At 41.6% G+C, this 16,628-nt stretch overlaps 1 protein-coding gene across 3 annotated transcripts in view; it reads right to left on the bottom strand.

Annotated features, from left to right (window-relative positions):
* Positions 1-16,628, bottom strand: part of PLCB1 (phospholipase C beta 1) — a 343,204-nt gene that overhangs the window by 16,989 nt on the left and 309,587 nt on the right. The window contains exon 32 of one of the 3 annotated variants that reach the window (XM_021540294.4): positions 3,816-3,880. The exons of the other annotated variants lie outside the window; for them this stretch is intronic. Within the exon in view, the coding sequence (XP_021395969.1) occupies positions 3,842-3,880 (39 nt within the window). The 3' untranslated portion in view covers positions 3,816-3,841. The remainder of the gene's footprint in view (positions 1-3,815; positions 3,881-16,628) is intronic. 3 annotated transcript variants of the gene reach the window in all.

The following is a 16,628-nucleotide window of genomic DNA, read 5'->3' as shown; positions in this document are numbered from 1 at the left end:
AATTAACTCCAGTCTTAGAAAAAGAGATCACTTCAAAAGTAAAAAAGCTAAGCAATAATTTAAAAATTGGAATTCATTTTCAACTAATTAGCATTTTCAAGAGGGAGTTGCAGTAGTGCCTGTCTGAATACAAATGGGAATGAAGGGTACTCCAGGCCAAGAGGAGGCGTGAACACTTCCATGGAACTGGGGAGAAGTCATTGCAGAATTGATTCCTTCATGGCATGGAAAGCACGAGCCCCTGCTCAGCATTACAGCCATCCCTTGACAGGCAGACTGACAGTGAGGGCTCATTCCCAGCAGCTCCTACAGTTCCCATGCTCTTGGCATTACAGGCTGCTCTCTCCCACCTCCAGCAGCATCCAAGCTGCATGGTGTAAACTGGATTACTAAAATAACAGGGAAGCATTTAATTGCTGCAAGTCAATCCCATCAGGAATACCAATTTCTGAAACTTGACCTCTGCTCTGGAAACTGAAGCTGCAAAATTTTCAGCAGAGAGGAGCATTTTGAGAGCAGAAATACTACACTGAGATCTCACTGACATATATAACACCCTGCAGAATAAACTTGATCCCAACAGACACTTCTACATTCACTAATAGGAATTATCTCAAGGAGGACCACAGATGAGTGACTATAAGCTGTTTCTAAAAATGATAACCTTAAGTATCAGCAGGCTGTGAAATAATTTGCCCTGTAAGCTCCACACCATATGTTTTATTCAGGCATGAATACCTACTTAGTGAAAATAAAGTTGTCAGGAGAAGAGGCAGCACAGAGCAGTATCATGCCCACAGGCCATGCAGTAGCTGAACCTGGAGGCTGAAATTGTACTGTGCAGAATTCTGCATGTGTGCAGCAGCTACCAAAAGACTTACAAAATTCCAGGTTTAGGAAAAAGCTGAACCTAGACAACACTTGCACATGGCTGAAGCCTCACTGAAAAACTCTCTCATGCACTTAAGTGTCCATTTGAAACACAGCTTAAAGAACAAGAAAAGTGCAGCAGTAGCTTTTAGATCCCACTTTTTAGACTTCCCAAAACCAAAAAAAATCCTAGTGCAAAAGCATAGATTAAAAAAAAAGGCTGCAGGTTCAGACCAGGCTTGCAAGTCTAAATTCTTTTTTCTTTCTGTTGCAAAATTTTATCTACTGCTGACAAACAAAATTGTGAACTGGGAGTTCTTCCTATTGCTGTCTAACATTCAATCACTAGAGGATTCAAACAGTTCCTGAATGAAGCTCTAATTTAGGTAATTTCTCTAGATTTCTGCATAGCTATTAGCATGTCTTAGAAGGATTCTGGGCCCCTCCTGCACAGAAATATTCTCTAAGGTGATCAGTTTTGTTCAGCCCAAAGCCACTGGTTTACTCCACCAGAGCAGGAGCTGAGATATTCCTTTCTGGCCTGCAGGAAATATTTACTCCCTTCTTCTGCCCTGCCTTCCCTCCCTTATCCTGGTACTTCACAGCATCTCAAATGCCTTGTCCTGTGTATGTAAGAGTGAGAGCTTAGAACAGAAAGGGGTGGAAAAAAATGTTTCTTCACATCACGTCATTCTCATGTTTGCTTTGGTGTGATGGATTCCTTCTCCCTATTTTGGAGCTCCCTGAGTACTCAGTGCCAACGCACTTTGTTTCCCAGCTTCTCCTGATCCTTTACACAGTCTATGAGGCTGAAGTCCTTAGAGCAGGATGAAGGAAAGAGTAACTCCAGTGGTGTAATGAGAAGTTACTTTCACTAGAGGAGGTTTTTCTCTGGGGCCTGATTTCCTTTTAACTGTGCAGGAGCAATTGGATTTGTCTGGGTTCCCAGCATCCTCCTAAGATATCCTAACTTGACCCAGGCAGGTGATATGAGCTTGGCCTCATATTATTTAAAATGTGATGTATGACAAGAATGGAGTTAAAACAAGTTCTTCTGTTTTTTTCAAATGTTCATTGAGCTGTTTCAAGGCAGCTCATCTCTATTCCCATCCTCCTGCTTTTCAGGAAAGGAAGACAGCACATCCCTCAGGAACAGAAATCAATATTCTTCTGACACTTAAACACAAGCAACAAAGAAATCCCAGTCCCCTAGTGAGCAATTGCCAGTTTAATCTTGCCATCTTCAGTAAGTCACTCCTTTGAATACTGTGGAGGTGCCAACATATTCATTATGGGCTCTGCTTTCTTTTGTCACAACCTCTGTGCTCAGGAAATACACATTTAGTTCCCTCGCCTGTGTCCAAGAGGAAAACAGCACTCATGAAATCAAGTCCCCACCTAACAGTTTTAATCTCTAACCCTGCCACAATAAAAGAGCTAAACAATACTTTCAATTATGTTATCTTTAACAAGCATTTGAGAAAAATGTTCACTTATTATGCAACAGTAAAAACCTTTAAATAAACTGTAATGATGTGAATCAACACATGAAGAATATGTTGGGGTCTGTGTGAGCAGAGACAGGTGATTCACATAAAGAAAAGCCTGACAAATCAAATTTACAGTCACTTCATAAATCAAACGTAGCACTTGCCTTTCTGCAAAGCACAGGACTCAATCTGTGTTATGCAAGGCACAGATCAAACTCCCAGAGCTGGTTCCCTCTTCCTTGCCAGTGCATGTCCATAGGAAGGGATGTGATCAGTGAAAACCCAAACAACACCCCCAGACAGGCTGAGAGAACAAATACACTGAGAACCATGGCAGTTCTCTCCCCAGACAAGTAAAGCATATCAAAGCAAGCCAGGAGAAAGCAGTAGGAGTGAAATAGTAAATAAAAATACAAAGCAAGTGGGATTCCCTGATTTAGTGACAAAGTTGTGGCTGATTACTACCCCCTTGAAGTGAAAACCCATCCCTCCTAGCATGGCTGTGTTTGCAGGAGGATGCAGGAAGTTTGCTTACACATAATCATGTTTCCTGATGAACATACCTGAAATAATACTTCATTCCATCCCCATCTTGTCATCATTAGCCCTTCCATAAAGCAATGAAGAAAATTCCCTTACTTTAATCTATGTTCATCTTTCTTCCAGCCTTTGCCTGCCCTTCCTCAATTGTCTTCTGTTCTCTTCCTTCTCCCTGAAAAATTCACCTTCTTACTTTTTAATTTTCCCCTTTAGGCTTCAGTAATCCTGTTTTACTGATCCCCATTCATCAGTTCTTTCTCTTTGTACCCCAATTCTTCCTTCTGCTGTGATGCCCTGGTTAATCCCATCTTTATCCCGTACTCTGTTGTCCCAGATGACAAATCCTTAATTTATCTACTTGGTAAACTTAATCTTCAGAGGTACCCAGAATTCCTACTTCAACACCTTTCTCCACCTCCCACTTCTACATTCAATGCTCTCAGTTCCTACCCCCACATAAATAAATCAATCTCCTTTACCTCTTCAGAGAGAAATTGCACAGTGCCTGGTGTTCTGATCTGGCAGTACTGCAGCTACTGTGAGCAGAGAACAGAGGATATTCCCATGACCCAAAGGGCTGTGGCAAGAAAGCTGGGACAGTCATGCTGTTACACACAGCCCCTGATGGCTGCACTGAGGTGGGGCAGACGCAGCAATAAATAAAACAGGCAGGGAGACAATGGGGTGGGGTATGACCCGAAGAAGGCACAAATCTCTTGCGTGGTCTTGAAGGGATGTAATGGTCAGTGGCAGCTCATGTTATGCAGCTAGCAGGTAATAATCAGGGCTGGAACTGCTCAAAGATTTCAGAAAAACCATCAGGCAGTTAATTGTGGATGATCCTGACTTGGTTTTGACATGTAAAATGGAAACAACATCAGCATTACTGGAGAAAAAGGGGAATTTTTCACTCACTTTCACTATAGTCTCATATTCCATTTCTACTTCTGTTTTTCCTCTACTTCTTGTTCTTCTATGCTCTTTAAAACAAAACCAAGGATCATTTCAATTTGAGGTGATTAGCAATTACTCTAAGCTGAAATGACATAATTCTGTGCATTACAGTAAAGCAACATCTCTTTAATCTATGCACTTAATGAAAAACAAAAGATTACTTCATGCTTCTGTGTGCCGGCTCATTAATATTTGACTAGGTACACATTAGTCAGAGAAACAGTCTATTTATCACAACCTGTCACTCCATGCTACAAGAGGACAATATTCCAACTGTGTTATGAGGGAGATCCAGCTTTAGTTGAAGTTGCAGCTTACGCAGGTTGCAAGAAATGTCACTTTTCCTCTGGGAGAGGGAAGGAAGTGTGTCTGAAGGGAAAAATGAGCATCAGCCATGCACCTGAAGTATGTGCTAGAAGAGATACCCTTAGATTGTGATCATGCCTAATGCCATGAACTCAGGACAGTTTGCATGGAACACCCCCAGGGACATCCCCAAGTGCTTACAGGAGTGGTGCTGCTCCAGCCTATTTCCCTGGAGTCAGTCTTGTAGGAAATGTGTGGGACATGCTGCTCATAGAGCTGCTACTACTGCTCTTTCACCTTAATATCCAACTGCTGTGTATCTCTGGAGCTGAACCTTGGGTTTGGCAGCTCAAGGAGCAGCAGGACTGTCAGATTGTCCCAAAGGCCCTGGTGTGCTCCAAGCTGCTTGGAGCAGACTCACCGCATCCCACACCACTCTGATCACCCTAAACTCAAACTCTCTCTCTTGGAGAGATCCAAGAACTGAAGCAGAGAAGTCCTGAAGGTAATCCAGCAGCAACCAAAGAGACACAAGTTTGTTCTTTAGTTCTTGCAGTTACTAGAAGATGGCTATGAAATTATAGCCAGGAAGTGAAAAAAGTGGGTGACTTTTTGGTTGTTGCTAAGCGCAATCCTTAAACAGCACTGCCCTGCCATTTTCAAGTGGCTGCAGCGTGTTGCCTTCTCTGTTGAGAATGTTATGGTGGCGACTGTCTTGTCTTACTCTAAAAATCAGCATTACTTCAGCAATAAGTGATTTGCTGCTCCATATGGTAGCAATTGCATGAATCTATCACTGAACTTGGTTCTGTTTGCAGAAGTTAAATCACAGCTCTGTCATAACAGGGTTGGTGCCACCAAAATCTTGACACTTCCCACATCATATACTTTATCATGTATTCTGGACAGTTTTGTATCTGCATTGTTCAGGAGCCAGAGCTACAGTGGCATTCCCTGTCACACACAGGTGACATGCAGGTGACAGCCAGCCAGGGAACAATTGCATGTGAGCTCACTGAGGTAACCTGTGCTTTGTCTTAGGTGTCAGGTTTGTTATGAATGAAACTGAAGATGGAAACTTTTAAAAAGAAATAAAAACAGGCAAATAACACAAAATAAAGCTTCTCATTTAAAATGCAAAGATAAAATAGCTTAGAAACCAAGGTAGCACTTTTAATATTTGTTACAAAACATTTCCTCTCAAAGCATTTTCTTAAACTGAATACAATTATTGAGTCACTTCCTTGGTAATGGGTGAAGAAGCAGAACAATATGTCTGAGCACTGTGTCCTCATTTTACTTCCATGCAGATTCATAAATCCCTTCTAATTGAGTCACAATGCAGGCAGAAAATACCATTAGCTAACAACTGGCTGGATTTGATTGAAATGCTGTGTGAGAGAACCTATGCCACCTTCTTATGTTAATTTGCAGCAAATGAATGAAATTAATTTTGTTTATTTTCTCCTTGCAGTCTTTCTCACCGTGGCAGCAGTGGGCTGTAAAGCTATGGCATTAACACTGACAAAAAGGGTGTTAGGAGATACATGTGGGGCATAGGATGCTCAGAATATGTGTGCCATTGGCTGTGGCAGCTTGCACGATCTTGACATGCAAAATGAACCTAAAATATTAGCTGAGGAAGCACAAGGTGACAGTTTGTAGCAGCAAAGAAGGTGAAATGTAAAGTGAAATAAGAAAGCTACTTTGTTTTGCACACTTCCTTATCGCTCCTCCTGATGCACTTCATTTTTCTGCCCCTTTGATCTATGTACTTCACGGGTTCTGTACTTCCATTGACAGACAAATCAGATAAAGCAACTCAAAGAAAATGGGCAATTTTTATTAAATTACATGTACGTTTGCAGCACAAAAATATTTTGTTGCTGGAGATGTTGGATGTTACTTCAGTGAGGTTTGTATCTACTGAAAGCAGATTAAGATTTGATTAAAAATTCCCTTAAAACCAGTCTTGTAAAACACTACTAGGCATCCTCTTGCTAAATTTCTTAGTTTGTGCAACATGAATACTTTTCCTTTCTTTTGGCACCATTTTTAGCCAGCCTCCCTGTTTAAAGAGCGCATTTTGCTTTAGGAAAAGGTCTGTGTACTTTGTGTGTCATGCTCACACACCAGGATTTGAGTGTGCAAAGGAGGCATACATTTGCCAATATCCAGACTTTACCTACCTGCAGGATAAACATCAGGAATAAGTAAACATTTCAACAAAAAGCAACATTCAAAAATGGTAACAAACCTCCCTCTACTTAACCAAACTGAGGAATTTTCCCTTTGATTATTTATCAAAACACAGTCCATGGAAAGTAACAAAAATAAGAGATATCTGGGTAGCATGAATTCCACAGGCAGAGGAAACCACAGGGTTACCAAATATAATCGTTGAGCTGTGATTAGGGTATGCACCACTCAAAACCTCTATTTTTTATTGAGCTTTTAACAATATAGTCTGTGTACTTGCTCCACTGGGATGCTCCTGATCCAAGAGCTGGTAGTGCAGCAGACATAGATCAGATATTTACCACAGCTAGTTTGGGAGGTCCAGACATGGCCTTGCAACATAAGAAAGAGAAAGTCAGAGAGAAACAGGATTTTTCAAGCTCTTTTATGTTCTGATGATCATGACTACTTGCAAAATTGCCTGGTTTTTAAAATGCCTCAGCAACTTCTTGACTGCAGCATGAGCTGAACCATTGTGTTTGTACAGACATTATACAAGCAGCTCTTGGTGAAATGTCTAACACAGAGGTAATAAAACACAGAAAATACATACACTTTCCCAAATCATAAAGCAGCCATGTATCTGTTGCTTTTGTTAGTGCTGAGACAACATTTTAGGGAAGACACACACAGAAACCAGACTGTAGAAGAACACTGATGACAAGGGGAAGTGTTAAAACACTATCTGCCATTCACAGTCACTGCCTACCTAAAGCTGCTTTCCCAGAAGCTTTCTGGAGACAACAGAAAGTTCAGAAATAAATCCAGTAAATGTTTAAGCTTTTAAAATATTGAAGCTGAATATAATCTGGTTTATCTGATGGTCCTGGATGTGTCCTCACCTGTGCAAAGGGCCACCAAAAAAAGCTGCACTTTATATTTCTGGTTTCTAAGCTGTCCTGAAAAGCTGTGTTGTGTTCTCAATTATTGTGCCATTACTGTAAAGAACTACTGCCATAATTAGTCAGGATTTCTCTTCTTGCTGGCATATAGAATCTTGTCAGGCCCCACAATAAATTGTGCTGATATAAGACCTCCAGTCAGCTCTTGTTAACAGGACTGTTCTTCACAATTATCCATTAATTAACTTTTAAAACCACAATGAAGAAATGTGTCTCAGGGAGAAGAAAAAGGAAACAGTGCTTGTCCACAAGAGCTGCCTCACAGCACACAGTTTAGTTCCCTCAATAATTCCCACACCTCTCAGCTGTTCATGGACTCACATGTGCTGCTGCTGGCCCTGCCTTTGGCAGACACTTGCAGGGTTTTCTGAGACCACAGCAGCACAAAGCCACCACACTGAAGAGAGCAGGGAAGATTTCTAAGAGCAGTTTGAGGGGAAATGTAAACATTTGAAGCAATGGTACAATCAAAGTGACTTAAGATTTTTAGAAATGAAACATTCCTGCCTAGTGCCTTGTCCTTTTTCTGCACTCTGCTGCTCTCAGCAAGGGTCCTGCTGACTAAAGGACATGACACTTCCTCTCTGGGGGCAACTCTTCTGAAACTCTGGCCAGCTGAAAGAAAGCAAGCAGTGCTCACTGGTCACTAAGCTGGGGGAAAGCCCAAGCCCTCTGGAAAACAGCACATTCTCTCCAAGGACCAAGAAAAACTTTCTTGCTCTTTATAGAAGCAGCCCTGGCCTAAATTCCTAACCCATGACTCCTTTTCAAACTTTGTTTCCAGTTATGTTCTGTGTGTGGAGTTCATCTTCAATATAATGTGTCAGATGTGCTTTAGGCTCTTTTTCTGTAGGTATCTACTAACAGAAGGTGAATTGCCAAACCAAGAAAACAGAAAAGCCAGGGGCAGGGGATGTGCTTTCCCATGGGTGTCATCCACAGCCAGCTGGCACAAACAGACACTTAGAACTAAATCTACCTCATGGCAACACAGCAACAGCATAAAACATTTAAGGCAGCAACTTGTATTCAACTTGTTTTACAAGCTGTGAAACCCAGTTATATTCTCATCTTTCCCACACCAGAAAAGATCCTTCACATCCCTATCACAGAGACAGCATGGATTTAGGTTTGTTTATCAATGATCCAAGACTGACTGTGTAGCAGGCAGAGGAAAAAATGCAGGAGGAAGAGCTTGGTCCTGGCTTTGATCTCACTCAGTGAAACAAAAAAAAAAATATTCAGACTAATTCTACTGCGTGTCAGTGAAAATGTCTGGTTTAACAGCAGTATGTGTGGAACCCACCCCTATGCAATTCCACCCTTCAGTTACATACACAGAACCCAGCTGCAGCAGGAACAGTCTTTTGATGCACTCCTGTTTCTCATCCTGGGTAAAGAACATTCTCCTTCCTGCTTCATATTGACTACTTTAGTTTTAACCTTACAAAAAAAATCCACTGCAATTATACAGAAGTTCCATAAATCTCAGAAGATTAAGTCAGAATATGCACCTTTCAGCCCAAAACAAAACTCTCAAACCTCAATACAAGGTCCAAGCAGAGCATCACTGAAATCCTCTCTGTACAAAACATCTTATTTATCACCTTTACCATTTGTGGCATTACATAACTTGTAAGCTAGACAGAGATCAAGAGAATGGACTTTATTTCTCAGGAATATATTTCCGTTAATACAGTGAATGTTAGACAGAGAAAGTCCAATCTGGGACTCTGACCCATAGTTCATGTTCCTCTGGTCAAGCAGGAAGAGTTAATGCCCTGTGGTTATGAGGCCACCAGATTTTTGTGAATATCTCATGGCAGGACATTAATTGGAAGTCTCAAAGGTTTACTCATTTAGGAGACAGGTTTACTCCACTGAAGTCAGATGAATTTTGCTATTGATACCAGTTAGAGCACAACAAAAGTTCACTCCCCATCCCATGGATGTATGTGGGATGCCTCCAGAGAGGGAGACTCCACAGCCCCTCTGGGCAGCTGCTCCAGTGCTCTGCCACCATCAATGTAAAGAACTTCTTCCTCATGTTAAGGTGGAACCTCCTGTGTTTCAGTTCATGGCCATTGCTCCTCATCCTGTCACTGGCACCGCTGAAAAGGGTCTGGCACCTTCCTTGGCACCTCTTTGAGATATTTATGTGGATTCATATGATCCCCTCTCAGTCCTCTTTTCTCCAGACTAAACAGTCCCCAGTCTCTCCTCAAAACAGACCCCTCATCATCTTTGTGGCCTCCGCTGGACCCTCTCCAGAAGCTCCTTGTCTCAGAAATTGCCTTTCTGGAAATGATACTCAAAATGGGAAGACTACTAATTAAAAAAAAGTCTCATTCTATCCCAAAATGTTGTTCTAAATCACACCAGTACCTACATTAAGAGATTCCAGTAACACCTCTGGAAGCATTATGTGCAAATGCCAGAGAAACTGAAAGCATCAGGCTGAGAATGGACATCCCACTGATTCAGTGCCTTGTACAAATGAAACAGTTTACTTATCCCACAAACTGATTTCCTTTGCAACTTTACCCAACTCATTTCACTGCCAAGGTCTCAACTCTCCCATCTGCAAGACTGCATAAAACACAAGTTACTGACTCAGATTTTAATACTATTTGAAGTGGAAAGCAATGGCATGGTCTTGTCTTACAGACTAGCATGATAGCTTAGGCAATTTTAGGGCCTTGTCTATATTAAATAGAGCAGATTGCAGTTTTCTCTGCAGTAAAAGGAGATTTATTTCCTAAGAACATTCAAAATCCAAATCCTTTCCCTAATGAGGTGTCAGATGAAAGGATTTTCTTCACAAACACATCAAGAAAATGCCATCTTCCAAAATTTCATTAAACATTAACTGACTGTGAATTAACAAACAAAAAATGTTGATTTTTTTTGACGAATTGTTACTAGTGCCATTTGCTAGCTAAGACAGAATACATATGACAATTAGTTCTTCAAATGACTACATGGGGAAATCCTCTCTGTCCCAATGCTCTGTACTTTATGATAAGCTCATTTGTTTGTGTATAAGAACAGATTTTCAGCTTCATTCCTTTCTGAAACCAAAGTTAGCCTCAGACAGATAATGGAGCTGCTGCCAATAAACTCAAGATGTCTTAACATCAATTTGCTGAATGGAAAATCTTGCGTATTTTGAATTAATTTAGTACAGCAGTACCTGTTTAAGATCAATTCTCAGCAGACTATTTCCTATTTATTGCTAATTAAAATCACGGATTTCCTGTTCCAAACAGCATATAAGCCTGAAAAATTAGCTGCAACCCAGTGTGCTATTGACTCAGCTGGGGCATCAGATCTAGATTTACCACCTCATTCCAAGGTTTATAAGAGCAGCTACTCTCAGGCACGACAAATCAGGCAGAGGGAGGTCAGGTGTGGAGGGAAACCAGGAGGCAAGCGCTGAGATTTGTCTTCTCAAGGTTAAGGAGTGCAGAATGGCTCAGCTGTGCTTTTCTCCCCAGCCTGAGGTACCAAGAGCACACAGACTGGAAGTTTCCCTTGGCACATTAAAGCTGAGCCTTTCTGCCTCAACTGCAGCCCTTTCTGGCCTTGGAGAGAATAATACTCCAGCTGTGTGCCAAGGGGATATCTGCAGTGCCATCTGGGCTTAACCTTATCCACCCACACTTCTCTTGTCAGGTCCATACAAAAATGTTTTCAGCTGATTGTGCTGGGCACAAACAGGTCAGTTCTTTCTCTTCTGGAACACAGTTCAGCCAGGAAAACACACAAGCTTGGGAACAGCCATGACAAATGGAAATATTGGAGTGGTCCTGAATTAAAGATGATCCTGCCCAGTGCTTTCAGTGCATTGCCCAGAGCATTCACATCCCTGAGATTTGAGACTGTCTGAACTGCTGAGGTCCCAGGAAAGCAGCACCTGCTGGGCTCCATTGTGATGATACCAAACTTCCAGAGGGTACAGAGAAGTGCTGTGCCATCCCTGTCTCCTTAATCCACATAAACTGACAGAAGATGCACTTACAGCAGGAAAATGCCTATTAATAAATCAACCCTTCTTCTTTTTCTTTTTTTCCTCCAAAAATCTTTGCCTTATTCCCACACCAAAAGCCTAAAACCTGCTCAGGCTCATCTTGGTTGATTTCATCAATCACAGCAGCCTGGACCTCATTTCTACCCCAAACTGTGAGTTTAGGACACCATGGCAAAAGTGACATAGACAGCTCTCTAGGAAGGAGCCCTGCAGACCTCCAGAACTTTGTCCAGCCAGGTGCCAACAAATGCAACCAAATCCACAGTGAAACAGAGATACACCTCCTTTACAGTTTCATTTCAGACCCCTAGATAAGTTAGTTGCCTGAGCAGTGCACATATGGACAGTTTAGAATTCCAACCATTAATAGCTATGAAAAAATAGCACTAATTTTTGTCACTGTTATCCTTTGTTTTTCAGTTTTTTGAAAGATGCCAAGGGTCATTCTGGAAGATCTTGTCTAGAGGTAACATTCAAAAGCAATTATTAGTGTTTGACTTTTTTTTGACACTCCAAAAATACTTACTCAAACAGCTTTCCCAGTCGGTCTTTTATTAATTTCTTAGGTAGATTTTTTTTTTTTAAACAGTGCTTGGTGATAGTAACAGCATGGCAAAAAATAGAATAGGTGTATAATTAATTAAATAATTGTGTTGAGTGTATATTCACTACTTTTAATAAGTGAGAAGTACTTCAAGTTGTTTTTCTTTGTACAAGTGTCTAATTCCTGCTCAAATACTTCTATAATTCTTTTGGTTGGAAACTGTGTTTAAGAAGCTACTGGGCAGGGACTGTCTGTGAGAGGCCCCTGCAGAACCAGCCAAGGGTTTTAGGGTCTCTGTTCCTGCACTAAGCTCCTTCAAATTCATGAACATTATAATTTCCTGAAGAGATGGAGTCCTACTAATACAAGGAGGCTGAAATGCTCTCATATTTCAAATTGACTCAGGGCCCAGATTTTTTACAGATGGAGGACTTCAGTTCAAATTGATGGATGACTTAAAGTGGTGTAGCTAAATCAGACAGCATCCTTAGCATCCCTCCTCTTCTCTCCCCAGGATGATTCCATTCTCGCAGGCATGGCTGAACAAATTCTGCAGCTGCTTGTTAGCTGCTGTAGCTTAAATTAATTAAGTGCATGGATCTAATCTGCTGCCAAGTGGAACTTACATTATCAGGCAGGACCACAAATAAGGAAGAAAGTTGGGGTTACTTATCTCACTGCAGGGGAGGGAAGGGCAGAAAGCTGAGGTGAGTGCTGGACCCAGCTCCCTTGGGACACAATTCTCTGAGGATCAAAGAACCAGAGCCCACAGATTGCTGCTCACTTCCGACCAAAAAAGCAACATTTTGGTTCCTTTCAGTCTCATTCATTCCAGAAGTTCAACCTGCCTGGCAAGCTGATAAAACCAGCAGTGCTGATACTGTCAAAAAGGGAATTATGAAGTGACAGGGGCAGTTCTCCCACCCTGGGCAAATCTGAGCCCTGCTGGAGAAGGGCTGGAAGTCTGAAGCTGTTTAGTGACAGCTTCCCCCAGGCTCTGGGGAGCTGCCCCAGCTGGGGTCACTTCCAAGCTGCTCAGCAGCCCAAACCACTGACAACATGCAGAAATCATGGGAAGTGATATGAAGGCAAGCAAATATTTGCAATAACACTTACTCTATCTGTGTTTCTTACTAAAAGAATGCAATCAAATTATTAATGATAAATATAAATATTAATGCATTGTTATTTAGATGATGAAATGCAGTTTTGTTGTTCAGAGAAATAAGCTGCTCCTTTTTTCTGCTAGCTTGAAACAACCCTTTGTTTATCTTCATCTTGTTTTCCAACATAACTTATTTATTTACAGCATGTCAAGGGAGAAACCTAATTTTTAAGGACATTTTCCAATTAACTTTCCTAATTAAAAGTAAAAGTTAGACCAAATTGGTTTGTAAATGGCATTATGTACCACCCCCCCCCCCCCCCCCAAATGAATAGATTCTGGGAAATGACTGCGAATACACCTACACAAGCAGGATGAGAAATGCTCCCCATCTTCCCTCTCCAGGTGTTTCAGACCTTGTCTGGCATTCTGAACCTCTGCTCCTTTCCTGCCTGGTTTGGAAACAATGACATTTGCTCTCAAAGTCTGTAACATTATTAGGGAATTCTGCTCCCTTTGGCTCCTGTTAGACAATGCTCACATGGAAGTTTGCACTTCAGCTATGGGCATTAGTGAGTTTTGAGCTCTGCTCTGAATATGAAGCTGTACCAAGAGTCCTCACCATGATCCAATTCCATGGGTTTCTGCAAGAATCCAGTAATATCCCAGGAAATGCCTGCTGCTGCACTGATTCCAACCTCTGCCATTCACACTGAGAACTTCAGGAAAAATTCACAATTTCAGCAGTGACCACGATTTTGTCTTGAGTCCCCTTAATGAAGTTTGTGTAAGGCTTTCAAATTCTGTCCTTGAACTTCAACCAGACACAGGAATTGGAACCTGGAGATCTCATTGTCATGTCTGACTGGGTGATCAATTAGAAACAGACTCACCCTACTGAACAGCTCAAGAGAACTGGGAAAATATTTAAATCCAATAAAGCCAAAGAAGATGGTTGCAAACCACTTTAAAGCCCTGAAATTACTTATTTCCCCAGCGCATTAATGGCAGTGAATAACCACACTCTTTGTGGATGCAAGAGCATTTCACATCTAAAAATAACTTACACTGTGCACTGATCACAAATCTAGATATACCCAAGGCAGCCTGGAGTCACAGATCAATTTATAATACTTACGTAAAATAAAATAAAGTAAGCTTAAAGCAAAATTAGATGTTCTACTTGCTCCATATATCGTGGACATATGCCATGATTTATGGCAAACTTTCTCTGAGATACACTAATTTAGATAATGTACTTCTTAGCAGTTTCAGTACTAAAAATATCATTTTTTTCTCATATATTGAAAATACATGGCAATATATTTCCCATATATTTGGCAGATATAAACACCTAGCTACCTCCTGCTCACATCCTGACCATCTTACAACAGCTTCATATACACTTTAAAGCAGCACTTTCCCTGGTTTAGTACTGGAGAAACAGATAAAAGTGCTTTGATGTATTTGCTTTGCAAAAAGAGTAATTTCTATGTTCCCATAAAATGCTTTCCAAAACAATAATGCTAATAATAATAAAAGTAACAACAAAAGAAGCTGTAAACTCCAGTAGGGCCTGGCTGTAACTGGAGAAACCAAATGATTCTGGATTTTGAAGACAATTAGTGCCCACATATTTTAAATCAGTGTGCTTGTGTGCAGGCAGCAGCATTGTATTCTGATTTTGTAGTGGTGTTTTTAACCACATGAGTCACAACTTGGGAAGGCAGCTGAGCAAATCTGATGGGCTTCCATGCTCCATAGCACTTCCTTGTGTCAGAGGAAAAATGCTGCTTCTGTTCAGCACGAGGCACGAGGGAACCTCCCTGCTGTAGGTTTGGTGTGTATTAAATCCATCTTGCAGATAGCAGGGAATCTGGGAATCCATAAATCTGCCTTTCCCCTTTCTTGTTTTCCATACAGGGGAAACTCTGACTTCATTATCAACGCAGTCAACTAGGAAAATTTGAGTAGACCACAAAACTCCTTTCTGGGATTGGTGGTTTCAAAACAGGACTGGGAACCATCAGACCTGGATTCTAATTATGTCTTGTGGATAATTCACTCCGAAAGATGCTTAAGCTAAAGATTTCAAATATTGACACCTAAAGTAAGGCAGCAAAATGCAAGTTAACCAAGCAAAGCCTTCAATACACAAAAACCACTGTACTGGTTTGAGTTGGAAGCACCACAAGGAAGGTTTATCACACATAATTTTCCTTTTTGGAGTTGTCTATTGATTTTTTTTTCCCAGACCCACATATTTAAAACTCACAGCTAAATTTGTCTTGACAGTGTCATTTCAAGTGAGCTACAAATACCTTCTATTTGTATCTATACCTTCTATATATACCAATTCTATTTGCTAGGTTAAGCTTCAGAGACCTTTAAAAGCAGACTGCTTCAACAGCTAGGTTTCCTCAAAAACATATCCTAGAGTAATAAATAACTGGAATCTCTCTTGCTTGGAACAATTGGCCAGAATGAGCAGGGGTTTTTTGGTATCCTCCATCTCATTTATGCCTGCTCTGAACTCCAGTGGATCCTTGGCCATTCACTGAGATGTGGGTATCCACAGAGAGATGAAAGCAATGAAACTCCATGGGCTACACCGACAAACAGCTGACTCCCAAATCGGCAGTGCTGGCCATAAGGGCTCCCAGACTCCCATCCCTCTTCCCTTTGGGTTTTCCCTGCCAGGATTGCTGTGACTGCAGGTGAGCCTCCTGCAGTCCCTGCCCAGGGACTCCTGCTGCCAAGGTCACCTTTGCAGAGCTCTGTTTGCATCCAGCTGACGTTGATTCATGATGCCAGATGGCAAAGGACAAAGCACAATAGCTCAACACAACATGTGACCTACTTACACTCCCAACACTCTGCTGCCTAATACTTGGGAAATGCATGGAGACTTTGATTAAAATTGTAATTCTGTTTCATAGCTGGCCCACATGTGGCATGTACATTTTGCATCCCAGCCACATCTGCTCTAGCAGGGCAGTTGCGTGATGCGTCCCACTTCCTTGTGAAGCAGGGCCTGTGAATGTGTAAGTGTCACTTCCTTGTTTCCTAAAGGCACTCTCAGAAATAATTACAACTTATTGGTATACATATGGACAGCTAATGAGGAGCCAGGCACCCTCCTGCTGGCACCACATAAAGAAAGAGTGATGACAGTCATGTGTCTGTTCCAGAGAAGGAGAATCGAGACACAACACAGACAAAACTCATGTAGGATTCCCATGGAAGGTCATGGGGAAACTGTCCCTGTATCAAAGTCACAGATACATTTACAGGATCAGCAGGACCAGAGAATTTCTGCAATAATGAACTCCAGAGTGAAGGTATGTGAAAATAATGGAAGTGACATCTGGCCATCACTGGAGGCCAGATTCCCCAAATTGCTCAGGGCTTTAGGATTGCCATGACTGCCAGGCTGGCTCAGACCACAGCTGACTGAGACCTGTGCTCTGCCTCTGCCCTTGGCTGGTACTAGGTGCTGTCCAAAGGAAAAAGAGTTTGAGAGCAGACAGATAAAACAATTCCCACCTTCGAGCACACCTTCCTGGTCCTGTTCTCTCAAGCACTGGCCTAAGTCCTGCAGTTCATCTCTCAAGCACTGGCCTAAGTCCTGCAGTTCATCTCTCAAGCA

Source organism: Lonchura striata, chromosome 3 (genome assembly GCF_050655825.1).
Source record: "Lonchura striata isolate lonStrDom1 chromosome 3, ASM5065582v1, whole genome shotgun sequence".
NCBI lineage: Eukaryota > Metazoa > Chordata > Aves > Passeriformes > Estrildidae > Lonchura > Lonchura striata.
The sequence above is the reverse complement of the archived record's forward strand: the minus strand, read 5'-3'. Positions and strand labels throughout refer to the sequence as shown.